The following is a 27,784-nucleotide window of genomic DNA, read 5'->3' on the forward strand; positions in this document are numbered from 1 at the left end:
CTTATCTGTACTCCACCCTCAGGTAAATGACCTCAGAAGAATACTTTAAGGGGTTTTTTATTCATTACGTGTGAATCATGATTTTCTATTCACATTTCTGGCCCGGGAAATATGCTTGTCATGTGTGTGTCATATGCACCATATAAAGGCTTGCAATTGATCTTTATTCAAATTACAATAAAGGAATGTTTTAACAAAGCAGGTCTGTTCAGCTTCTTCATGACCTAGGTTGTATAACTTTATAAATGATGGAAGGATCATGTAACTAGAATGTTCCATTTATTCACACTATGTATTGCAAATAAGATTTAAATAATATAATTTAATTGAGCATAAAAAGAAAATACAGAAATCATTAGATGAATAAATAGTTCTGTGATAGGTGGTGCTGGTAATGTCACCGATAGTTACGGTTGCCCACTGGTTCACATTATAAGACTCTATTTAGTTGCTTATAACTCTGACAAACTTTAACAATTTAGGCTGAAATTTTCCATTCTGGTTGTCTGCCTCCAGTAGATGTTTTTTTTAAAAACCTTCAGCTGAAAAGGTGTATCTTTTTCCAAGTACAAGATTAGGGGAAAATCCATTGTTTTGCACATTTTAAAAAATGATTACACCTATTTCATTGAGAAGTTCTAGCACCTTCATGTTTTTCAGCAGGGGATGAAATTTGGCACAGAGATCACTCTAGTCTTCAGGATGCACCTCTTGCTGTCCCTGTGAAAGTCTTCCTAAATTTGGTCAAGTTATAAGCCTTTGAAAAAAAATCTCAGTTCACACATGCTCAGTAGAGGCTTGTTTGAGTTTCGCAGCTAAATTATCTGAAGATTCCGTCTGCACTGAGCATGCTCCATTTTAGGACTGCAGGGGATGAGCATGGCTTTCCCTGCAATTGCTCCTCTCATCTTCCAGGTACCGGAAATGAGGTAGATTGTCTTTTCTTTGCTCTCTGCTCCCCTTCCTGGTGCCCTGGCAGTGGAGACAAAGAAGAAGACACACTGGAATGCAGAGAGGTGAGAAATGGGTAGAGAATAGGAGATTGTAGAAGCTGAGGGTGTGGGAGCAGCAGAGAAGAGACACGAGTTGGTGGATTGGAGCACAGGAGGTTTGGTGGGGCACTCTAGCTGTAGGGGGGGCAAGAACCAGGGGATGGGGCTTGGATATGAGCAGAAGGAGAAGGGGTTACGGAGCCAAGGGACAGAATGGTCTATAACCGCTAGAGAACACTCCTCTGTAAAGCCTGAATCCAGGAGTCCTTCGTCTCTCCATTTGTCTGTTATCAGCAAATACTGGTGAAATCCACTGGTAAAGTGTATGTCTCATCCTGTTCTAGTTCACATTATAGAGAATAACAGCCTACTACTGCTACTGGTTAATATAACTGCATAGTTGAGGTCTATGCTGTAGAAATGAAGATCAGAACCCTGTTGATCAACTGGGGATCAATATGATTTAACATGATGGAATTTATTTTTTCAATTTTTTTAGGAAATCACATTGTTGTTTTTCTCAGTGTTAAACAAATGTGAAGTTTGTCAAGTCAAGCACTCCAAAGCTACGAAATGCCAGAATTAAGGACCCCTGCCTTATTCAGTGAATGAGTAGTCATTCATGAGACAATTCTGGTTCATTCCCAGAGCACTGAGGCAGGGGTCCTGTGGAAAAAAATATATATGATCATTTAATTAAAGACTATATCATAATGCATATGCTGACAATGGTGCCAGATTAATGTTGCAGAGGGAACTTTAATTCTGGCACTTCCTTGCTTGACTTTGTATCTTAATGTTTTTTTAGTGCATTTTTATGTAGTAGTAAAGTATATAGACAAAGTATTGGGCTGAGAGGGTAGAAAGTAGAACTTCATTATGTACCAATATGTTGGCTTTGTAGCCAACTGCATTCACCTACTGCACGGACCTTTTGCTTCTTTGTGTTTTAAAATACAATAATTACCTTGTGAGTCTGAAGTCTTGGTGGCAATGATGGTGATTTCCAGATTCAGGTTTTCTTTATCATTCTCTTTTCAGCAAGAAATTCAGCCTTGTAAAAAGACATCTGATATACTTCCAGGTTTAACCCTACTAAAGGCAGGGTGTGTGAAATTGCAGAATGTTGTGGAGTCTTTTTTAAAAATTTTCTTCTGTACACAGTCTGAAAGAGAGATACCCCTACAATATGTGTATCTCATATACTGTGTATTTGATATTCCTTTAAGTTAATATATATGTAAATAATATTGGCATGAAAATTTACCAGCCCAGCCAAATATTTATTCACCTACCCTATACTGGCAGAAAGCCCCTAAACATTTACTTTGACTATCAAAAAAGTATTGCTTGCAAGTGGGTGAGTAGGATTGTGCTAGGCTGGTGTCTGTATGAATATAATATTATTATAAAAAGTGCAATGCAGGTCTTGAAAAACTTTTCAAAAACCTACTATCCAGGATAGAGAGGGGTATGTTTACACTGCAATTAGACATCCATGGGCTCAAGCTAAGAGGCTGTTTAATTGTGGTGTAGATGTTTGGGCTCAGGCTGCAGTCCAAACTCTGGGTCCCTCCCACCTTGCAGTGTCTAGAACCTGGCCTCCTGCTCAAGCCCAAATGCCTGCACCACAGTTTAACAGCCCTTAGCCCGAGTCAGGTGCCATGGACCAGTTGCCGGTTTTTAACTGAAGTGTAGACATACCCAGAGAGGTCAGTGGCCTCACAGAGAGGTCCAGCAAAAACTCCCTGGTGATAAGCCCAGCCCCCTGCCTGCCTTTCCCAGCTGGATGTTGGGATTTCTATCAAGGTGTTGTCTCTGGGCCCTGACCAGTGGGGAAGGAGGAGGAGTGATAGTTCAGATAGCCAGGACTGAGAATCACCTTGCTACTCCCTGCCTCCATCATGAGTACTTTGCTTTGTACTTAACTGGGTGTCAGCTCCCTGACACCACCAGCCTATTAGCCACTCAAGCACAATTCATGGGAGGTTCTTCTTTTGTATTGGCTTCCGGCTAGTCATAGAATCATAGAATATCAGGGTTGGAAGGGACCTCAGGAGGTCATCTAGTCCAACCCCCTGCTCAAAGCAGGACCAATCCCCAGACAGATTTTTACCCCAGATCCCTAAATGGCCCCCCTCAAAGATTGAGCTCACAATCCTGGGTTTTAGCAGGCCAATGCTCAAACCACTGAGCTATCCCTCCCCCCTTAAGTTTCACCTCACCTTTTGCTGTAGCTGCTGTGGGACAACTCATGGCAATATGCATTTGCAGGGTTGGGTCCTTTTCATTTTCATCATCCATTTAAATTCTGAACACTGTTTTCATCATATTTAATTCCTGAAGAGATCCAGCACTTATCTGCTGTTTTCATTAGGCTCTAGCTTGCTTTAAAATATCTTATTCTCCTGGGATCATAGCTAAATAAGCAACAGCACATGATAGGGCATGTGTTATACCCTTTGCCTTAGGTGTGATATAAGGCGTAAGGCTAATGTAGAGTGTTTTCAACACCTGTGAAGTATTGTTAATGGAGTATAACACATGGACCCTGAAATGCATTATGCTTTTCATAGCTTTGTTTTTTCTTGCCAATTTTTAAATGTTGGGCTATTTTTGTAGTGGGTGGGGGAAGCATTTACTTGCTGGATGTGTTTACAATACTTATCAAGCATCTTAAATTGAAGAAAGGAGCCCAATAATTGCTATTGGAGCTTTACAGATCTGCAGACAAACATATGCTTTCATTTACACCAGTGCACTCCTATTGGCTTCAATGAGTCAGAAGTAGCATGTAAGTGGGGGAAGAATTTGGCACTTAAGTCTCTGGATTTTTTTTCTCCTCAAGCATTTAGTTCAAATATGAAGTCCAAGTTAATTCTCCTCACAAAGCCAGTCCAGTCCAGTAGTAGTGTCTTTTTTTATTTGCCTGCTCCTCATTCCCTCTATAGATTTCGAATGATTGTTTTGACTCTGGTGTGGCTGGCCTCTGTAAGTGTAGTATGCCACAGAAATGGAGAGGATCAACCATTCTGGATTTGTCCACTGCACATCCAACAGTTTATGATAAAAAAGGAAGTGCATTCTTATTTGGAAAACCACCCTGTCAGGCACATGAGAAATACTGTTGTGCTGATTGTAAGGGATGCAAAAGGGCTTCCAGCTTTTCTGTTCTATGTCTAGAATGGATTGAGTGCATGTAACAGGACTGTATGTGTTTACAGTTAGTGGCAATATAGTTAGGGTTGCCAACTTTCTACTCACACAAAATCAAACACCCCTGCCCCACCCCGCCCCTCCTCTGATGCCCCACCCCTTCTCCAAGGCCCCACCCCCACTCACTTCATCTGTCTCTCACTCGCCCCAGCCTCACTCACTCATTTTCACTGTGCTGGGGCAGGAGGTTGAGGTGTGGGAGGGGGTGCGGGCTCTGGCTGGGGGTGCGGGCTCTGGGGTGGGACCAGAAATGAGGAGTGCAGGGTGTGGGAGGGGGCTCCAGGCTGGGGGGTGGAGCTGAGGGGTTTGGAGTATGAGAGGGGGCTCTGGGCTGAGGCAGGGAGTTGGAGTGTGGGAGGGGGTATGGGCTCTGGGCTGGGGATGCGGATTCTGGGGTGGTGCCAGGAATGAAGGGTTCAGAGTGAGGGAGGGGGCTCTGGGCTAGGGCAGGGGGCTGGGGTGCAGGGGTGTGTGAGGGCTCCAGCTGGGGGTGCAGACTCTTGGGTGGGTCTGGGGATGAGGGATTTTGGGTGTAGAAGGGTGCTCCAGGCTGGGACCAAGGGGTTCGGTGGGTGGGGGGGGATCAGGGCTGGGACAGCAGATTGAGGCGTTGGGAGGGTTAGAGCTCTGGCTGGGGGTGCGGGCTCTGGGATGGAGCTGGGGATGAGGAGTTTGGGGTGTAGGAGGGTGCTCTGGTCTGGGACCGAGGGGTTCAGAGGGTGAGAGGGGGATCAGGGCTGGGGCAGGGGGTTGGGGCATGGAGAAGAGTCAGGGCTCCGGCTGGGGGTGCAGGCTCTGGGGTGGGGCTGGTGATTTGGGGTGCAGGAGGGTGCTTCAGGTAAGGACCGAGGAGTTCGGAGCGCGGGAGGGGGATCAGAGCTGGGACAAAGGGTTGGGGTACAGGGGGTGGTGGTCAGGGGTGAAGGCTCTGGGCTGTGCTTACCTCAGGCAGCTCCCGGAAGCAGCGGCACATCCCCCCTCCAGCTCCAACACAGAGGCATGACCAGGCGGGTCTGTGTGCTGCCCTGTCCGCAGGCGCCACCCCCACAGCTCCCATTGGTCGTGGTTTCTGGCCAATGGGAGCTGCAGAGCTAGCGCTTGGGGTGGGGACAGCGTGCGGAGCCCCCTGGCTGCCCCCATGCATAGAAGCCGGAGGGGGGACATGCTGCTGCTTCCAGGAGCCACACAGAGTCAAAGCAGGCAGGGAGCCTGCCTTAACCCCGCTGTGCTGCTGACCAGACTTTTGACGGCTCACTCAGCGGTGCTGACCAAAGCTGCCAGGGTCCCTTTTCAACTGGGCATTCCAGTCGAAAACTGGACACCTGATACCCTAAATATAGTGCAGAAATTAGAGACAGTTCAAGAACTGCGTGTTTGTTTTATGTTTTTGATAATTTGGCTATCAGAAAAATGGAAGATTATTTGTAAAGCGTAGATTATGGCTGAAGAAAATTTGGATACTGTCAGTTTAGCCAGTAGATTTGCAGCTCCTCGACTTCATTTCTAAATTTGTCATCTCCCCCCTCCCCACTTCTCCTCCAAACTTTCTTGTGTCTCTCAAAACTACTGAAAATGTCTGTTGTTTTGATTGTGAAATATAGGTTGTGTTTAAAATTATGGCCCACATGTATGTAGACATGTTTGTTATGATACCAGCACTGAGACACTCCTTTGCATGCTTGTGTGGGACATGATACCATGCTATGATGCCATCCTATTGCTTTAGTTTCATTCTTTCAGTACATTGGGGCGTGGAAGGGGGGGGAATAAAACAGTATTGACTTGTTTTGTTGGTAGTGGAAGTTGTAATTTAGAGAATTAGGAAATTTTAGATTCTCTTGTGATCTATTGTACAGTGGATTTTGTGAAGAGAAGATAATATATCTATATTATCAGATGTCTCCTAAAACATTTCTAAAGTTTGTTTTGGAGTTTCACTTTAATCATATCAACATTTTTTACCTGCTTTCATTTCAGTCCTTTCCTACGATACAGTAAATGGGAAATATCTCTGGTCTTTTACTTTAATCAAATAGTTTCAGAAAGTCTGGTCAATATTTCAGTTCTATCTGTACCAGAGATCAAATTGGGCTAGTTCATGGCTGCCCTGCAAACCAGTATTCTTGGGGTCTGGTCTCATTACTCAGAAACTAAGCTGACAGATCACTGTGAGAAGCTGATATTTATTGGGAACTCTGTTGATGGGCCTGCTAAAACAGTGCTGGAAACAGTTACAGACTGATGCCCTTGTTTCATGATAAAAGAAATATCATGCACAGGTGGAAGAGTGTCTGCCATGCCATGTTCCATCCTCCCATCATTTCCTATGATTCTTTTCCTCTACTGTCTTACAACAGAAAACAAATATGTGTTATTGTTGTATGTCAGGAATATGGCTTTATATTGTATCGTTGTGCTTGTTAATTGTTACCAACTGGAATTGTTATGGTACGCCTGTTATTATATGAAGGGAAACCAAAACATTTAATGTTTAAAAATGGTCTTTTAAACCTTCAAGGTTGCAGAGACGATTGTCCGGTTGTGGGGACAGTGGAAACTGATGCACTGAGGCCTGTCTTACTGCATGGCTGAAACAATAGCTTTGAGAATTTCCAGCTGCCCATCTTCATCTCAAGGGGTGTTTTGCATTGAAGCCTAATGATGGCCATTTAGATGCTAAAATGGACTATTTCATGCTTGATCAAAGCAGGTTATGACTTCAGCAGTGGTTTTCCACACTGCCCTGGCATGGATGATTTGGGGGTTTATCCAAGCTCGGATGCCAGAAAGCTCTTTGGGCTACTACTTGGCCAGATTGGAAATGTGGAGAGTGGAGATGATGAGGCCTAGCAGGAAAAATATACTTGAGGGGGAAAGTATAGGGAGAGAGAAGATGGAATTTAAAGTAGGGGGAAAGAGAGTGAAAGGAAACAGCATAGACACCTCTTTCAAAACCTCAGGACAGTGCTTGTTTGTTTTTTTGTCTGGGCGGGACGCAAAGGTGAGGACACGAAGGGAGTGGAGCACGAGCGTGTACAGATGTTTTCGTGGCGCGGTCTGGAACTGAACCGGCAACTCATGCAGCCGGCTCGCGGTAAAAGGGTGGGATGGCCTGGCAGGTCTACCGGGCAGGGGCCCGATGAAAAGGTCTGGAGGGCCTGGGGTGGAGGGTGGGCGGGGCGTACCCTCTTGCAGGACCGGTCAAGGAAGACCCAAGCAGTGGGCGGTAGAGCGGCCCTCACCTCCTGAAGTACGCGCCGGGGAGTACAAGGTCTGGAGAGCCCCATGCACTGAGCGAGCGTCAGGGGATCCAGCCAGTCTCCCTCGTCATAGTCCAGGAGGTCTCCGACTCTGGTTTGGAGGGAGGAGGAGCAAAGAGCAGAAGACAAAGTGAGAAAAAGAAATGAAATAGAAAACAAAAGAAAATTCAGGAGGAGGAGGGCAGAACATATGGACAGAAGAGGATTAATAAATAAAGGTGCAAATGGAGTTTGTTATGGGGGTTAGAGGGCAGGAAGGAGACAGAGCGTGTTTATTGTGTATAGGGTCTTTTTAAAAAATGCTTCCCCCCCCCACCTAAAAAAACCTACCAGGGACATGAGGAGCACTGATTTTAATATATCAATAAAATAGTAAAACAGTTCTACTGTATGTAAATGAAAACTTGAGTCTGGTGTTTTTATTATATGTTTGATATGTATGTAAAGTAATTATTATAATTCTTTCTGGTAATCTTTTTCTTTTAAACAGTAGGGACTTTTCATACCAGCTGTCTTCATAGATTGATCTGAACTTGCTCTGGGTGCTTATAGACTTTAGATTTTCTGGTAAGTTTTGTTGGTTCTATGGAAATATAAGCCTTTTGTGGAGGAGTGTGTCACTTCATCAAAACTTGGCTTCCACGTGAATACAAAAAAACAAAACAAAACAGGCTGTTTGTTCCCTGGGGAAATTATTCTATAAGCTAACTTTTGTTTTTATATGCTGTACCCTCCTAGATTAAGTGATTTAGTTTAGCTTGGCCTGGGGCAAAACGTTTCAGGATATTTTAGAAGATCCTGGTATCTAATTAACCCTATGAAAATAGTCCTAAATTTCAAACTTTACTTCCTTATCAAGAGAGCATACAATCTTCCCTCTGCTGTACGGCTCCCTCCCTGCACCCTCTAATGTGTCAATGGTAACTGTCACTTACATCCAGTGTACAGGACAAATATTGGCTTGGAACTATTCCAAATGTATAGTGGCCTGATGAGGCAGGTTTTTTTTTGTTAAGTCTGTGTAAACTCTTCCTTTACTATGCTATATCTAGACATATCTACAAGATCTTTCCAACATGGCAAGTAGCAAAACTGTGGCTGGTGAAAGCACACTGAGCCTTTGCTTTTATGGGTGGATGATGTGAAAAATGAGGAGTTCTAGGTAAGGGAGCATGTAAGGAGGGAGTGCTATCCACCTTAGCATCAGATACTGCCACCTTTTCACAGGCCCACGGAAAGATCTCCAAGAGGAATTGACCAGTCTCTGCAGTTTGGGAGAAGGCAGAGCTGGGGGGAGGATGGTCATTCAAGCTCTGTGGCAGCCCCCACCCCCAGCCTACAGAACTTTTGCTGGTCAGATAGTGCTAACTCTATCAGCATTAACTTACACCCAGTCCCCTGGGGGTGATTCAGGGGGCAGCAGTAGCAGCTATCAGGAGGAGTCTCTACTCCAAGGCTGTTCAGAAACTATGATGCCAAGGAGCAAGAGTGGGGCTTGAAGGCACCACAGGTGGGAAAGGGCTTGAGGGCTGCATTGCTCAGCATTGCACTGTCTGTCTACACTGCAATTAGACACCCATGGCTGGCCCATGCCAGCTGACTCAGGCTGTGGGGCTGTTTAATTGCAGTGTACACATTCCGGCTGGGGCTACCGCCCAAGCTCTGGGACCCTCCCACCTTGCAGGGTCCTAGAGCCCAGGCTCTAGCTTGAGTCCAGATGTCTACACTGCAGTTAAATAGCCCTGCAGCCCAAGCCTTGCGAACCCCAGTCAGCTGGCAGTAGGTGAGCTGCGGGTGTCTAATTGTAGTGTAGACATACACACAGTGTCTACATTTTAAGTGTCCTGCTGCCTAGTGGAATTCACAAACCCGAGTTAGGCGTCCAGGCTTCCTAAACAATGCCTAGGGGAGAGTTAGATGCCTAAGAATGGGATTCACAAAAGCCAGCGTGCTGACTCAGGAGCCACCTAAGCTAGCCAGGAGAAAATGCTGAGGGGAGGGGTGCAGCCTAGCCCTTGCCTCTGAAAGGGACTTAAGTGCCCAAGTTCGGGCCAGAAGGAAGTTTCCATCTCCCCGTAAAGGTTCACCGCTGTGAATCCCTCCTGGAGTTTGGTGCCTAATCCAGGTCAGTTCTTTTCCAAGAAAAAATGAGAAGGTGGAGGTTGCCCCCTCCTTATCATAAAACCAGTGGATGAAGCACTCACCCAGGATGTAGGAGACCTGGGTTCAAATGCCCCCTCTGCCTGATGCGGAGGAGGGATTTGAACTTGGGTATTCTTCTCAGGAGAGTGCCCTAATCACTGTGCTGTGGGATATGGTGGGGTGGGTTTCTCTGTCTCTTGTGTTGAAGCTGTTCCATTGTGTAGAAATACTTAAATATTCCTCGGGCCAAAGAGAGAGAGTGACTCTATTGCCCAGTGGTTAGAGCACTCACCTGGGAGGTGGAAGACTAATTTCAGATCCCTGTTCCACATTAAGCAGATGGGGAATTTGAATCCAGCTCTTGGACATCCTGGGTGAGTGCTCTAACCAGTAGGCTAAAAGTTATAAGGGCACCACTAACACCTCTTCCTCTTCCGTGGGTTTGGGCATGCTGTAAGCATACCTACTGAACTGGGCCCCGAAGGCAAGATAAGTGGAGAATTCCTGATTTGTGAATCCTACTGGGGCTTAAGCATGAGTTAAGTGCTGAGCTACTGGGCAGTGTCAGGACTTAGTGGCTATGTGCATGCCCAGATGCCAACATTTAGGACCTCAGGACCCTCTAATGGTGGAAACTTAGGCACCTTAGGTTAGGCAGGGTTAGGCAGCAGCTGAGCAGGAATTTTCTCAATGCCAGTTGTGGCTAACTGTTGGACTTAGGCATCTAAGTTCCCCTTGTGAAACTCACCCTATGCCTCAATGTGGATGGTACTAGCACTGGTTGAATCCCCAGAAATCTGCTGAGTTTAGGGACAGAATTCCAGCCCCTTCCAACTCAAAATCTGCATTCCTCTTATCCCTTCTTCACCAAGCGAAAAATGCACTGGAAACTATATGAGTGCCAGCTCAGTTTCCTGTCACTTAAACAGGAGTTGTTTGCTTGAAAGACAATAAAGCCAGGGAGGAGTGGCTGAAGATGAAAAGGTGTTTGTAATATGTAGTTATCAAGCTAAATATGGAATGTACAAATTAAGTAAACTTTGTATTTTGCCCTTTTAATGCAAATATCTTCTTCCATCTAGTGTTGCCATATGATCCATGTTTTCATGGCCAATTTGTAGTTCTAATGTTGACCTATATCCATTTCTTTCTTTTAAGTACAAACTGCTTAGAATTTCACACCTCTGAAGAATGTTGACATCTATTGCTTTTATACTATTGCATGTTTTAACCAGATCTATTGAGCTGTATATGGTATTTTCCTAGCGCATACCGCATTTCTATCAAAGATGTAATCCCAAGAGAATGTTTGTGTAGAAACAGCAGAATTTTACCTAGTGCAGGGGTAGAGAATCTTTTTTTCTATCAGGGGCCACTGACCTACATCAAAAATCAGTCGCGGGTTAGACAGCCCCGTGGGGGGCGGGGAGGCTCGGGGCTTCCCCTAGGCTCCAGGTGGGGCCAGAAATGAGGGCTTCAGGGTGTGGGAGGGGGCTCTGGGCTGGGGCAGGGGGTTGGGATGTGGGGAGGGGACTCTGGGCTGGGGCCAAGGGATTTGGAGTGCAGGACAGGCTCAGGGCTGGTGTAGGGGGTTGGGGTGCGGGAGGATGTTGGGGGTGAAGGTTCCGGAAGGGAGTTAGGGTGCAGGAGGGGGTTTTGACCTGGGGCAGGGGGTTTGGGGTGAGGGCTCCGGCCGGGCGACACTTACCTCAGGCAGCTCCAGGTCGGCGGTGCAGTGGGGCTAAGGGAGGCTCCCTGCCTGCCCTGGCTCTTGGCTGCTCTCAGAAGTGGCCACCATGTCCGTCCCCTGGGCAGAGTTGTCAGGGGGTTCTGCACAATGCGCACTGCCCACGCCCGCAGCTCCCATTGGCCACAGTCATTGGGAGCTGCGGAGCTGGGGGTGAGGGCAGTGCGCAGAGCTTCCCTGATCGCCCCTCCACCTAGGGGCCGCAGGGACATGCCGGTTGCTTCCAGGAGCTGTGCAGAGCCGACCGGATTTTTAATGACCTGGCAACCCCAGCTTCTTCCGCAGTGGGGTGAGCCGGTGCTCACGGCTCCAGCCCTGCGGGGGGGCTCCGAGGCTTGGGGATTCCGGCCCATGGCGCAGAGACTTGCCATGGGCCAGGTGAAATGAAGCAGGAGGCCGGATCCAGCCCGTGTGCTGTAGATTCTCCACCCCTGACTTAGTGTAATAAACAATCTCTGGTCAGGTATATAGAGGGAATATTTGTCAGCTAGCTAAGTATACACAACATTAGGAATACAGTTCACAGCCTTTTGGCTCCAAACACACTCTACTTGTTCAGATAATGGAGCAATTCTACTAGTTCATTTTAGAAAAAGGATAAAGACTTGACTTCAGTCAAAGCCTTTAAAGATTACTTGAGAATCACTAGATTGAGTCCAAGGTCCTCTTTCTTGCTTCATGGGCTGGCATGGGAAGGCAGCTCATTTAGACTTGGGGTGGAGGGATGGAGCACTTATGTTGCTGTCTGGAGACAACTGGTAACCACAGTAGGATAAGTTTTGGGGAGCTTTGAGTGAAATCCTATTCAGCCTTACTCTATCAAGGAAGGTAATATGACTTGAGGCCACTCTCTGTATGTAATTTCAGACTTTTCATTACACGAGGAATGTTTTGTGACTTGTGAAAGGAGTTGGAGCCCACTATCAAGGAGAGAGGAGGAAAGGAGCACTCCGTAGAGAATAGCTGATTGAGATAGTTATTCAAGAGAGCACAGTTATAGACTGTCTGCCTTTGTCATTTGGGAAGGGGACATTGGGTTTCCCTGTGGTAGAGATGATAGAGATGGAAGTTGCAAGTGAATGCCCATTTGCACTTTTCCTACAACTCTCTCCATGCTTCCATGCCACCTCTTGCCAAACAGCCATAGGGTTTAGGCGCCCAAAAAAAGAAAAAAAAAAAAAAAAAAAAAGCCGCGATCGTGATCTGCGGCGGCAATTCAGCGGGAGGTCCTTTGCTCCGAGCGGGAGTGAGGGACCGTCTGCCGAATTGCCGCCGAATAGCTGGACGCGCCGCCCCTCTCTGAAGTGGCCGCCCCAAGCACCTGCTTGGTAAGCTGGTGGCTGGAGCCGGCCCTGCCTCTTGCACATGTAATACACTTCCTGAGTTAATCCATCAATTAATCCATCCACTCTTTCCTTCAAACCACTCCTCAAGACCGTAGGTGCTGCCACACCTCCTGGCTTGAAGTGTTTTCTATCATAGACAGGGTTTGCAGTGTGGTTCAATGGCTCTCAGCACCCCCATTATACAAATTGTTCTAGCACCCCTGTTCAAGACCCACATCTGGTGTGACAGCTAAAAAAAAATCAGACAAATAACGACAGGCTGAGCAGCACTTGCAGGACAGCCAATATATATATAAAAAACAACTCAAAACAAACAAACAAAAACACAATTCAGGACCATAAATATGTGCACATAAGATCACATGGTGACTTGGGTCACCTATAGCTTGTTTCAAGTTAGGTGATAAGCTCTTCAAGATAAGGACCATGTTTTATTGTGGGTTTGTACGGTGCCTGGCACAGTGGGGCCCTGATCCTGATTGGGTGTTTGGATGTTACTGCCATATGAACAGTAATAAGAAGAATGGACTTAATACTCTTCAAAGAGAGAAGCAGAATCTGGTACAGAAAATGTTCAAAGAAAATTATTTGTTGTGGTTTTTTTTTTTTAATCTTAAGCAATAGCACAAATCTGTGGTATCCAAAGTGTGGTTGATGGAGCACTTGCTGTGGGTGTGTGGAGAGCTGGCTGGTCACAAGGTGCTGCCTCCAGCTCCTCCTTTATTAACATGGCTAAATCACAGTCAAGGTAGTTATAGATAAATTAAAGGCTTTCTGAATATTTTCCATGTAAATGATTGCTGTGGTTGCCCTGGGGTGCTATTCAGTTCTGAATGGCAGAGGAGGTGTCCATGAGACACACTCTCTTAAGACTTTGTTTACATCTAAGGTTTAAGAACCCCTGGCATGCATCTTTCAGAAGTAGTCAGTTTGGTTTAGGTAAATGGGTTTTGTCAAATTGCTTGGTCAGCCCACACACATCCTAAATGAATTTGTCTGTATTCCTTCTAGTAAAGGAGAGTAGAACAACTGTGCAGAAATCAGTAGATCACACACCTCTCCCATTTCCCTTCACACACCAACCTTCACTCAAAACAGTGCTTTGCAGGGTATTGGTGGTTCACCAAAGTGCATTCTAAGAGCTCAGTGCCCAATATGTAATTATATAATTATGTAATGGTACATGAAGAGACCAGCCCTAACCTTATACTGATACTGCCAAAAACATATATCTCTCCTAAGTGAACTAAAAGAGTACTCTGCTAATTCAGACAGGAGGGAAAACAGATAAGGAACCAGCTCAATCATTTAACAAGTCTGCAAAGCACCTAGCATGTTGTGGGCACCGAACCAATAAAAATGCATACTACAGTGAAGGACAGCGATACACATACAGTGTATGCAGGCTGTAGAAAATCCTCATTAGCTGGAAAATTAATTTGTTCACACATTGTAGAAAGTGACTGAAGTCTAAAAATAAATCATCCTCAGAAGTTATTTACTCTGAAAGTTTAAACGTTTTAAAATATTCCTTCTAACATATAACTTCTTCTGATAATGAGTGAATTAAATGATCTTGGTGATTAATAAATCCAATAATTAAGGCCCTGTTCTTGCAATGGAATCCATCTAAACAAACATTTATACCTAGGGCTAAAGATTGCAGGGGTCCCTTTGCAGGATTGGGCCCTAACTGAATGAGGTAAGCGATGCTTCTATTTCATATTGCATGATGAAAATAAAGTAACTTTTTGTACTGGCTATAACACAGGACAGTTTGTCCCAAATTTTCAATCTGTTGTCTGACAAAGCTGTACAGAACCTCTAGTGCAGTGGTCTCCAATTTTTTTTGATCGCGCACCCCTATCAGTAAAAAAAATTTGAGCACACACCCCCTGCCGCGCTGGCTCTACCATTTTTGCCAAAGCCAAAAAAAAAAAAAAAGCTGCTCGGACTCCCTCCTGAACTGCTGAAGCAAAAAAAAACCAAAACAAAACAAAGCAAAGCCGCTCCTCCTGCCGCGCACCCCCACTTTGGAGACCACTGCTCTAGTGCATGTATGTGCATAAGTCAGAGTTGCCCGTGCATGTAGCTAAGGATTTGTTAGTTGAGAGCATGTGTGTACTTTGGCGTGACCCTGTTAGAAAACTTAGTCCATTTTTGCATGAGAACAGAAGTACACCAGGTAAATGTTAACGTTGTTTAGTTAAATTTGGGTGTCTGATATGAATATGGTTTTATATGTATTAAAAAGATTAAAATCATTGTACTTCAGCTGTAATAATACACTGTGTGCATGTATTTGGTATTTAAACTTACATAACCAAAGATCCATCAATAGTTATTTTCCTTTAGGGAAACTTTAGAAATCCTTTTTGCAACTCTAAAACTCATATACATGAGTTAAGACTATATTGTCTGTTGTTTAAGGTGAGTGTAAGGACAGACATTAGTATTTTATAATAGATTCTTAATCCTTTGTTCTGGAAAGTGTTGAAGTTTTCATTAGAGTTAAAATATGTTGCATGTTTACAGAAAGGTCCACATATTAAGATTTCAGTCTATCCGTTTTAATTATTTGAATCATTAGAACATCTAATTTTTGCTTAAGAATACGCAAATGTACCATTAAATCTGTTTTTTAAGATTTTTTTCCAGTTTAATATCTGAATCCAAATTCATAAAGAGTTGGAAAAATGAGATGTCTGAGCTATAGGATTCACAGGGATTTCATATGAAGCCTATTTAATCAGGATAACACTGTTATTAATATTCATAAAGTCAGCTGGAACACAAATGACAGACTATGGGGCCTAAAAATTTTTACTTGGTGAATTTATTAAAAGCAGCTTAAAAAATTAATGGAATTTAAGTAAAGTTGGCAAAAATGAAAATCTTATGTTAGCAGAAAAGAATCTTTATTAGAACTTTCTTTAAGACGATCTTGCATTGATATCTTTGACAGATTTCATCGGTACTTAAAGAAGAAAGATGCATGAATGGTCATTTAAAAGGATTTAAACACATTGGCACATTAATTTTTACATGAATAATAAGTAGTTTCCAAAAGCAATTAACTTACAGTGTACAAGATTTGAATAGAAAAATAAGACTGTGACATGAAAGGGCAAAGCAAATGTGCTGTACATTTTAAACTTGGAAATGTGACTTCTTAAAATAATTTGATTTATTTCATCTCGACAATGAGTGTATTGTCTGCAGATACTTGTCCATGGCCTCTGCTTGTTTTTAGGTGTCTAAAGATCAATAACATAAACTTATTTTGCTCGCAGGAAATCTTATTAGCAAGGAACTATTCAATGTCTTAAAGAGCAATAACCATGTTTATGAATGTACTTTTTGTAAGTTCAGTGTTTGTGGAAATGACCATATACAGGACATTTGCAAATACTGCTTACATATTCTTTGTACACTTTACTAGAAAGCAATATGTAAAGACAAGTTAGGGCTGGAACTAATTTAAAAACGGGGAAGTTATTAATAAATTTATATTCAGGTACATAAGTAACTTTTCACTTAAATTTGCAAAGCCTTATTTTTGCACAGTTATTGGATGTGGCATGCTATGTCAATTCATAGTTTTCCTTGCTTAATGTCCTGGTTAGGTGCTGATGTGTACAGGACGGAAGCTGTAATAGGATGTTAAGATTATATCAAAACAGGATATGTATAATTGGTACCATCTTCAATTGAAGAATTGTGAATAAGGAAAGAGCATTTTAAATCAAACTTGAATTGTGTCATTGAAATATGTTGTTTTGTGGCCTTAATTTCCTCTTACCATTTTTATAATTTTATTTAACCTTTTCCCCAGTGGTATATGGTCACCTTCTTCTTGCCTTAGACCCATCTATATGGGATCGATGCTCTTTGAGTCCTTCTTCTTCATTCCAGTCTGTCTTGCAGCAGTTCCTTGGAAACTCTGCAGCTTATCAAATCCTTTTGTGTGACATCCATCCATCTAGTTTTGCGTCTTCCAACCCTTCTCTTACCCTTCACTTCTAAGTTTAACACCCTGTTTCCTATATTCTTCTATTGTTTCTTAAATTTTCATTTATTTTGATTATCACCTTCATTAGGTTAAGCAGAAGACTGTTTTCTTAATAAAAGCACTCAGTAATGCCTGTGGTAATAAATCAGTTACAAAACTTTTATTTCATTTTAAAAGGGAATTTAAGTAGAATAATGCATTCCAATTCTTTAGTGATTCATTCACAAAGAAACTTTTTTGACCATGTCCAACTTTTTGTTGATTTGTATGAGTTATTCAATGCTGTCAGAATGGTAGCATTGTAATTAGTTTTGTTACTCAATGTTACTTAAATACCTCATGGAAACATATGTTGTCTTGCTTGCAAATATTGCGTATAAGCTACGTTTTATTGTGGATTTTTTTAAGAATAAGCCTGGACACTTACTTAGCAAAACTGAATAGTGAGATATTTTGAAAAGTAATATTTTGTTGATAACAGAGGGGAAAAAAAACAAATTAAAAAACCCAACTGCCTGAAAAAATTGTATTAGTTGACTTTTACCAGTAAGTCACTCAGCATAGTTTGATCACCATAGTTGACTTTCTTTCTGTGTAAAACAAAACAGTTTCTATTAATTAATTATGGGTGTTTGTGTAACATATGAGAGAAGCTACAACCTCTAAAAGTTATGCCATTCTCCAAGTTATGGCGCTGATTATTCAGTAGATTTCTTATTCACTATTATCTCCAGGAGAGGGCAGCCTTTTCCTACAACAGGTACATAAAAGAACATGCCCTGCTTAGACTGTCAATGTTTCTTGTAATTACTCCCAGTATATTTGTTGCTTGCTTATGAATTAACTTGCATTTATGGAACTAAATCATTCCAATCATTTAATTACACCTGAGGAGCTGAACTATAATTGCTTGCTTCCAGCTAGGATCTGATATGGCTTGAGCAGTATTAATTTGATGTTTACTTTTCTGAGTGCTAAAAGCATTAAAATGATTGTGCAATGGGATTACATTTTACTAATTGCTGGCATTCATTAGCTGGGTAAATCGCGAGGAAGAATGACTGTATATTGTACAGGGATAAAATTATGGTTTTAAATAGTATATTACTAGGCGCATTAAGGCTCTAAGACATGTTTTAAAATACTCTGGAGGTTATTAAAGACTGTATTTTCTTCATGTCTTGCTATATGAATATCTTATTAAAAGACTGCAATTATTATGAATCTTTTTGTGCAATATGTAGGGAAATGGCTTCATTGACTGAAACATATTTCTTTGGTATTAATAACCTTCTATATTTTCAGCTAATCCAAAAGTAAATGAGGAACTTAGAAAAAGGTTGCCAACTCCAAATCAACACAGTTATACAGAATCAAAAAAGAAGAAGCTTACAGCTTCATTTGAGGACTTTTGTAAGGCACTCACTGTTCTAGGTATGCAGTAAAGTTATCTTTTCTTTCACTCTTAAGAAGCAAGCACATCAAATAAACACTTGCACTGCTTTCATCATGTACACTTACACTTAGGACAAATATGAGCTAGAGATACTACTAATTCCTAAATGTTTACTGTAAATGTTAGTCTCAATAAAGCTTATCAGTGGTCTTCAGAATTAATTTTTTATAATCTCAACTTAAAAATGACAGGCCCTTCAGTTTTTGATGTAGCATAGAAGGAAAACTCCCCCCCGCCCCCTGCTTCTTCACTAGTAAGGGGGGAAGGAGGGAAGAGAAACCTTTATCTTGGTATCATTTACTGGATTTTATACATTCACTTTTAAGATTTTTCACACTACATCCGATTTATTTGCAGAGATGGTAATTCCCTGTGCATTTTCATTAGCCCATACATTACCTCTTCACACTGTATTTTTAGACAAATGCAGAATACAATATCCTGTTTATTTTTGGGTGTTTCACCAACACCTGTGCTTGAAGGGTAAAAAATTGCTGTTGCTATAGATAATTTAAAAAGCGATGCTAGAGTAAATATTAAAGTTTATGGTAAACTTAGATGTCAAACAAAAAGCAAAGCTCACAAATAAAGTGTATGGTGAAATGTTTAGACAAAGTATCATAAGATAATATGCTGTATGTAAAAATGAAATTAAATCCATCATATTAAATAGTTAATGAAAATCTAAAGAAATAAAAGGTCTTTTCAGTACAGTAAGATTACCATAAACTGTAATTAAATATTGTCGTGACTAGTTGAAAAGTTTAGTTTTATATTACAGTATATAATACGGAACAGTATATATATAAAGTGCAGTTTTTTTATTATAGAGGTTTGAATTGTCTTCCTAAATACAAGCTTAAAGTACAAGTTGAAAATGTGCATGGTTATTTTGTGTGTTTCTCATGAAATTCACAAAGACAAGCATATTATAAACAGCTCAAGGACTCAATTCCGCAAGTACTTACTACCACGAGTAGCACTTGCCACAGTGGTGAACAATGCCTTTGCCTTCAATGGAACTACTTGCTGTAGTAAATGCTGCACTTGGTAGCATGTGTTTGCAAGATCAAGACTTGAAGAAGGAGGCAAACTAATAAATACTTCAACAAAGGCATTAAACACAGCAGAAAGCTGAATAAACCATTATATAAACTAAATGTGTGAAGAAAAAAATCTTTTACTGAGAAACGTAGCTTAGCATTAACTGTTAAAATACACAGAGTTTATTGTTCTACTATAAATATTTTTAAAATCATTTGTCTTGTAAATTCTCTGTCAAATAAAGGGTAGGTATAGGTGTGTTCTAATATATTGTTTCAAGTTTATTTATCTAGAGTTGGCTTTATTTTAGCTCTGCAATCTTGGAGCAAAAACCAGAGTGAGTGCCAGATCAAACAAGTTCAGAAGTACAAATGGAGGACTGGTCAAAAGGTAAGGACTTTTAAGGTGTTAATGCGTAACCCCAGGTGGTGTACCAGTGCTAGGTACTGACTGGAATGTATTTGTTCTTGCCGATATATTGAAGTGACTTTTTTTTTCCAATCATTTTGCTCTGCCTCTTGGAAACATTTGGGGTGAAAGAAAAGCAGCTGCAAGATTACATCTTTTAAAATCGAATTTTAAAACTTCCATGAAAGAAAAAATGTGTAAATCTTCAACCAGTGTAGTTTTTTGTAGATGACTGTAGCTCTTCTGCATTTTGCAATGTTAAGGGACTTCAGTTAAACTCTCAGTTGTGATATTCAGCATTATTATGACTTATGTGTATTACTGTAGTGCTAAGGAGTCCTAGTCATGGACTGGGACCTCATTGTGCCAGGCACTGTGCAAACACAGAACAAAAAGATAGTCCTCGCCCCCAAAGTGCCATTACTTTCTAACTTAGTTTTTTCACGAATGTAATAAAAAAAAATTTATCTTAAAATTAAGAGTCATGGTATTTTTTCTGTTATTCAGACCCTCGTGGTGGGAATCAAAATCTTGTTATTAATATTAAATAATTTCTTAATATTAGCTTAGTTCAAATCTCATGACAGTGTAGCATTTGATCCAGCAATGTGCGGTGTCTCCCCTGTTGACTTCAATAGGGGTTTGAGGGCACTTGGCACCTTGTTAGGGGTTGGGGCTCTTAGAATATGTCTACACTACAGCTGTGAGGTGTGAGTCCCAGCACAGATAGCCATACTTGCAATAGTTCAGCTTAAATTAGCATGCTAAAAATAGCAGGGTTTATGTTGCTATGCTGGCAGGGGCTTGGGCTCACCGACCAAGCTTGGTCCCAAGGGGTCGGGCGGTCTTGGACTCCAGGGGCCAGCACAAGCCACTGCCATTGCCGCAACGTCCACACTGCTATTTCTAGCATGTTAGTTCTAGCTGAGGTAGTGCAAGTCTTCCAGCTGCAACGTTGACATTCTGATTGGGATGGGGAAGAGTCATCTTATATTGGAAAGAACCAAAGGAGTTCTCAGGTATGTCTTTTCAGTGGTGATAGAGAGTTCTGTGGGAGAGGGGTATCTCATGGGGGAACTGCATGAGAATTAAGTGTCTAAGGTGGTATCACATGAATGGGCTAGATCCTTTGTAGGAACAGAATGCCTAAGGGGTCTAATGGAGTGATGGTAAGTCATGAGGTGGCCCATATATCTTGAAGAAAGGAAAGGATGTGGGAGGTAGAGTCCAAGTGTCTCATGGAAGAAAGGTGCTCACAGGGAAATGACCATTACTATGGGCATAGAGATAGGGTTGGGAAGAGTGGGGCAGAGAAGAATCAGGTCGCTAATGGCCTCAACCACAAAGAACTCTGCTATGATAGCCCCTAGTGGCACCTCATGTATCTGTGACCCAAATTTTCACCTCCCCACTGTTTCTCCAAAGAGAATAAATTTCAAATATGCCATAAAACCAGTCTTGCATTTGCAAGGCAAGGCAGAGAAAGCATTCGTTTTCTTTTGGGGGAGGGGACTTGCTTCTTACTGGTTTGGAGATTCATAATTTTCTTGGAGTGATAGTGTATGTAAAAACAATCTACAGGCATATTTTAATCCCCATAATGTAGAATGCCTGCTGAGGTAGATGAAAAATATTTCTGAATCAAATACTTACGAAATAATCTCAGTGCAGTAGCTAAGTGGAAAACTGGAGAACTTGTCTTTCACTATACTATGTTTTCAATTTTATGTAGCTAATTCAAATGTAGTACCTTTAGACCTTTAGGGGTCAGCATACCCTAAGAAAGGTTCAAAAGGTTAACTGTTCCAAAGGAGCTAGCAATGAGTACCTTAAATTCACTGTGTATTAAACATTTCCTGTCAAATTTCAAGAAATGGTATTAATTTCATAGCTTACAGAATCTTTAAAAAACCTGCTGGCTATTTAATGAGTTCCATTTATTTGAAATCACTTCTGATGAAAGGATTTCAAAGTTTTATATTGCTTAGGAAAGGACATTATTTCATGCAAATGTTTATGTATTTGTGGGTCCAATAAAAGATATTATCTAACTTTATGAAATATTGAAGATGAAAGCATGCATAGCATAACATAGAATTAAGTTGTAATTAGTAATTTACAAATCGTATGATTCTTATTCACTTGTATCCATAGGAAAGTTAAGAAAGAGGTACTTGCTATTAACAGTGTTAATAGTTTTGATGTTGTGATTTACTGAGATCTGTTGGGCATACAGAGCTCCTTGTCATCACTTTGGTTTAAATTGAAAAAGAATATTATTTCAAACAAATAACTCACTGAAACTGTTTTCCAGTACTAAGAGCCTAGATACTTTACTGGTGTAATTGGCCTGGTTGCCATCTTGGTAATAGGTAAAGGCCTTTTATGTAACCAAGGTGAACATCTGATTTTTTTGGATGACCCACTACATCCAAAATGACTTCAAGTGTTCTCCCTGAATAATTAAAGTAGAAACTTGCCATTGTTTGTGTCCCTCAATCCTCCATGCTGTCCTCTTAGCTGTTTTTCCTTCCTGCATTGGATACTATACTGCCTCCAATATTCCCCTCCACATAGGTTGCTTCTAGAAATAGCTCCTAATGACTATTTCTGATTCAGAACCTGTTTTACAGCATAAGCAAATACCATTAGGCATGGCTGAGGTTAAATTCATGTGGTCAGAAGAAACTCAACCAAACAAAGAGATTGGAAAGATAAGTTATTACCTCTGGAGAAATAGCAGTTTTAATAATTACATGGTACATTGGGTAATTTGTTTATGTATTCCAGAAAATAAAACATTTGAGAGAGCAGTTTAAGAAGGACATTGTATTTTAAATTTGTTTTGGAATTCAGTCAGTCTTTGAAACCTCCATACTGTTTGGATTATAAATGTCTTCATGAATTGAAGACATGCTTTTGCCTCTGTTCGTAGGTATTAGAAAGGGTTAAAAACTAGTCTGTGTGTAAGGATTACCATTTTGGTCTTGGGTCTAATTTAAATTTACTGTTTATGTCCACAGGACCTCGTTTTTAATAGGGGGATAGTGGTTTCTCACATATTTCTCTCAAGTATTCTTAGATGGAATGGTTTAGGATCATTGGCAGCTGGCCAGTGAAAACTGTTTCATTTCCAGATGAAATGCTCAGATTCCAAGCCCGAAAGCATGGGACTAAGGTCTATTCTAAAAAGAAATTTAATCTGACGAATGTATGTATAAAGTTTGCATGAAAATTAAAAGAAGTTGGAAATTGGGATGTAAAACTTTTATCTGGTGATGGCCTAAATGTGTGGCAAAGCACCAAAATATGGAGAACACACAAATATAAATAAATAAAAGCAGATGAGGAGGCTTGGAACAGCATGGGCTCTTTTTAGGTATATAGGTTTCTATGAACTAAACTTCAAGATTCAATATTTTTATACCAACTCACAGGAAATAGCAGGATTTGGAAAAATGGCAGGTAAATTTACTTGGAGGTAAATTTGTGTTTGAACTGAGTGATGTCCAATGTGAAGAGCTATATTTGAAAGGTGTACTTGAAGGGTTAAGGGGATGTTTCATTGCTAACTACAAATATGTTTGCATTTGTTATACTTTTTGCAGTTGTGATCTTTTTGTCTATGTTGTGTTTTTGTGTGTGAATTTATTTGATTTAAGGAAAGGAGGGAGATAATCCGTCTTGGATACGTAAGGTAAATTTTGATCTCTTAACCAAAAATGACAAGAGATATTCTGTCACTGAGTCCAAACTGGAGAAAATGATCATGACGATCTGATTGCTGTGCATCTAGAATTACTAACTTTGTAAAAGTAGGTAACTTAATTTGTCCTTTTTTTGTTGCTTTTAAAAGTGGCAAAATGGTTTGTTCACTTAATGGGCCAAATACTTACAAAGCCTGTGGTTTTTGCTTTTGTTTTTTAGTTTGGATTTTTTTTTTTTTTTAGATTACATTTTATTATTGGAAGAACTGAATTTCAAATAGGCACAAATAGTCACCAGACCAACAACTTCTTTTGCCCCATATGATTACATAGTAAAAAAAAAATTAGTATGAGAGTCGAGTTACCAGCATTGTGTTAATCAAACAACCCTGGAGTTTAAACTCTTTAGGGGAAGGAATTGTCTTTTAGTAAGTGTGTGTACAGTATTCAGCATAATGAGGGCCTGATCCCTGATTTGGACGTGTAGGTGCTACTATAAAGTAAATAATAACTCACTCATTTATTTTATTTGTGAGAGTGCCCAAAAAGTATCCAAAGTTTTCACTGCTGTTTTCTATATTTTCTATATTCAGATTCTGACTATTTGTATTTAAAACTTTATTTTAAAACAAATTATGATCCCAGCTGGAATCTTGCATGCCCAGTTTCTTTCTGGAGAAGGAGTTATTAGCACAAAGTTTATAAGTCCTGAAAATAGGAGTTTTTAATCAAAACCTTCAACCATAGTTATATAAATATCGCAGAATAAGATCAGTAATATAGTTCCCTCTCATTTTACACGTTAGGGGTAGATTGCATAGTGAGCTAACGAACCAGTGTTTCAAATTCTAGTGTGGTGACAATTAAAATGAATACACTGGTTTCATCTTAGTTCCTAGAGGACATTTGTCTGCTTCATAAAAAGCACTTTAATTTGTACCAAATTTCGCATGCATGTCACTGACTGTTGAGAGGCCCACAGTTTAATCAGGTTGTGATGATGTAGGTTGGATTTGAGTTGCATTGGCATAGCAGCGTGTGGAAATTGCCATAGAATTTACTGTGTGCTATGCTGATTCTAACTTACTATCATGTTCAAGAATTTCCCCCTTCATCCCCAGGAAAAACAGAAGCAGAGTGGGGGGAAGTAATAGACATGTGGGCCAGATTACCATAGTTAGATATATACAGTTCCTCAGATATATTTGCGTGTGCCTGGTTTATGCATTTAAATACTTAGTGTTCGTGTACAGCTGCCTTGTGTGTGCACATATGTGATGTCTGTGTATTTGCTTCAGGTATTTGTACATGGATGTGAGTTATACACATGTTGGTTAGGTACCTGCAAATTTTGATACCTAGCTTTGAAAATCTGGCTCTTTTTCCTTATGTCAGCAAAATTATGATATATATTTCAGTATATTTATAAATATGTTGTTCCATTTTATAGCATACTGAAAATGTATTAAGAAATGAAACCTCTTTAGAAATATATATCATGTATTTATTGCATTTACTTCACTTGCAAATTACTTCCATTAGTTATCAACAATCCCAGATGAATTCATTGTAATTGATATGTACAGCTACACACATTTGGAACGTAGACGTAAAATGGGATAAAAAGTTAGCCAAGACACATTTGTTGTTGATGTTTTTATTAAAAGCAAACAAGCAAAACCCTCCATTTCCATGAAAGATATAGACCATGTTAGTAAGGCTCTCTATCCGATTGTGGTGATTTTGTAGCATAAAGTTTTTACTATGATTTATTTCTTTCTAAATGAAATGAAATGTAACATGAAGTCCTGATATAACACTGAAAAGAAATACTAAGCCACTGAGGGAAGTCTGTGCTATTCTCCTTATGTTCTTGAAACTCCCATTGCATTAGTTACGTATATAGTTAGCTGTAAATTGTCCAACAGACTGAATGTGGGTTTGGGAGCCAGGAACTGCTGAATCCAATCCCACATCTGCTATTGATTTGCAGAGTCACCTTGATCTTCTCTTAACTTCTCTGTGTCTGTTCCCCTCTCTAAAGCTCTAAGTTGGCCATGCAATTAAAGGAACTTCTATGTGGCTGAAGTCTCTGCTGTTTGGGATGGTGAGCTTCTGCTCCACTGCCACTTAGCACTTTAGCCTTCTAATTTCCTCAATGAAGCTCTGGGGGTAAGACATGGCTTCTCATCTTCAGCCAATGCCCTAATTGGCTCAAGAGTTGACTGGGTACAGACTTGAGGTGATGCTTCTTCTTTCTCCGAAAGACACAGTGCTGCTGCAGCTGTTGTGGGGAGGTGGTGACTGATGCCCCTCACTCCAAGAGTACAGTGGATGTGTGGGGGCAGAGTGGAACCACATTCAACATGCTTGGCTCAGTTCTTCGCCCTTCAAATGCTGCAGCAGGAGAAACCGCAGCCTCCTTTTGCCTCCTCCTCTCCTTCTGCCTTCAGGGAAGGGAAACCCACTCTAGTGCTTACATCAAGATAAAGGGACCCCCAAAGAGCGAGCACAGGGGGAGCAGGATAAGCAGCTTGATGTTGGAAGCAGAAGAGGCACAAGGGTCAAGAGAAAACATCACAGGTGGAGGGGGTAGAAACAATGGGGCAACAGTGGACATAAGGAGGGAGACACAAAAATTTCAGGTTGAGGAATGTGGAACAGGACACCACAAAAGAACCCTGGGAAGAGAGAAGGGATCTGAAGTTTGAGAGATCTAAAAATGAAAGTGAATTTAATGTTGTGGGGGAGTTGTTTTGTTCTCTTTGATTGTTAGACTTCTAGCCACACTAAATGACTGTCTGTCTGACTGAACTCACATATTATCTGATCTGCCCTCCAAAAACAACCTTCCCTCCCCTTCAGCCACTCAGTCCCCACCCCGTAAACTTTAAATCACTAAATTGGAAACTGTTTGCATGTGTATTGGATGGAGCATGGGGGCTGTAAGAGTCTCCCTAACTGCTCCCCACCAAACACAAAGTTAAAGCTCTGCAACATTTACCTAACTCTCAGAGCAATGTTGTGAAGATTGTTGTTAATGATTATACAATGAATTGAAAACTCAGTGCTTTATAAGTACCACGCATTTATTATTTGGTTAAAGGGTGGGGTGAATGCACCCCTTAAAATATTTCACTTTCTATCATTTTGGTCTTTAAAATTGGGGGTACCGCGAACTTTAAAAAGACTTTAAATGTGCGTTCACGGTAGTGGCAGTTATTACCATGCCATCTTTTATACTATGCCTCAGAATCAGCTTTAGAAGAACTATCACAGGTACAAGAAGAATTGGTTGTTTCCTTCTTTAGAAACCTTCATTGCTAGTATTTTATTATCAACTAGTATGAGGCTTAAATCCAGAACAGGCCTGCATTAGCACAGGTAAGATGAGCAAAGACATAACAAAAAATTTCATTAAAAAACAGCCCTTGTTCTCTGGGGAGTGCATTGGAGACTAGCGTCAGAGACTTCACCTGCATCTTTAATAGACCATTTGCTCTGAATGATTTTTATTGGCATTTTATTGCCAAAAGTGACCTTTCCTTTCTTTTTTTTTTTAATGGTGGACACCTAAAATTAAAAGAAATCTTTAAAGGAAAAATCATTTAAAGAGTAGTTTGTTTTTGTTTTGTTCAGAATTTTAAATACAATAGAATTTTAATTATCCAAATGTGATGGGGAATGTTGAATATATTGGTTAATACAGAGAATTTTCAGTGTACTTAATGACCCTGCTGTAGATAAAAGGGAATTGTGAATAATCAAGATTTAGCTAATTGAGTTGGTCATATATAAATTGTAATTGTCTGGTATCACAATAACAGCAGGAAAAGGAGATGGGAAGGTTTACTTTATCCCATTTATGTTTTCAGTTGTTCTAGAAAACATAAATACTAGTGTGCATGAATAAAACTCTGCCAGTCACTGTGTTTGGAAATTATGTAATAACTCGGTATAGTCTGTAATGATATCCTGAAACCCTGTATTTAAACTAACCTGAATTACAATGAGAGATAAACAGAATATTTACCCATCCCTTATGAGCTGCTGCTGATATGTAAATTTATTCTTCTACTTTGCACAAATATACTTTTGAGCTACTGCTTAAACACTTCAAGGTCCTTAGCCAAACAGTTTTAATGATGCCTCCAATATTATGAAAGTGTGACATTTGATGAATGCCTTGTATAGTTGTGATATCGGGGAAAGTGTAAACAAAAAACGCACATAAAGTCATCGTGCAACACCTAGATAATTTATAATTTTACTGTTTATATCCATCTTGACATTTTTTATCTGCCAAAGGCAGGTTTCATTTGGAATCTTAATCTGAGATTTATTTGGTGGATCTGGAAGTCATAGCTAGAGTTCCCACAGGAAATGGTCCATCTACCAACAGATTAAATGGCAGTCCTGCAGTTGTTAAGGGAGCTCTGCATTTAACACACATG

At 40.8% G+C, this 27,784-nt stretch overlaps 1 protein-coding gene across 3 annotated transcripts in view; it reads left to right on the forward strand.

The window, feature by feature from the left end:
• Positions 1–27,784, forward strand: part of MIPOL1 (mirror-image polydactyly 1) — a 292,979-nt gene that overhangs the window by 34,859 nt on the left and 230,336 nt on the right. For 2 of the 3 annotated variants that reach the window (XM_024195975.3, XM_024195977.3), the window contains exons 2-3: positions 18,021–18,149; positions 19,526–19,605. In XM_024195975.3, the coding sequence (XP_024051743.2) occupies positions 19,587–19,605 (19 nt within the window). In that variant the 5' untranslated portion in view covers positions 18,021–18,149; positions 19,526–19,586. Of the gene's footprint in view, positions 1–14,354; positions 14,406–18,020; positions 18,150–19,525; positions 19,606–27,784 lie in introns of all 3 variants that reach the window. The other variant, XM_024195976.3, reaches the window with a different exon arrangement.

This window comes from Terrapene carolina, unplaced genomic scaffold, assembly GCF_002925995.2.
Source record: "Terrapene carolina triunguis isolate 2854851 unplaced genomic scaffold, T_m_triunguis-2.0 Scaffold96, whole genome shotgun sequence".
Classification (NCBI taxonomy): domain Eukaryota; kingdom Metazoa; phylum Chordata; order Testudines; family Emydidae; genus Terrapene; species Terrapene triunguis.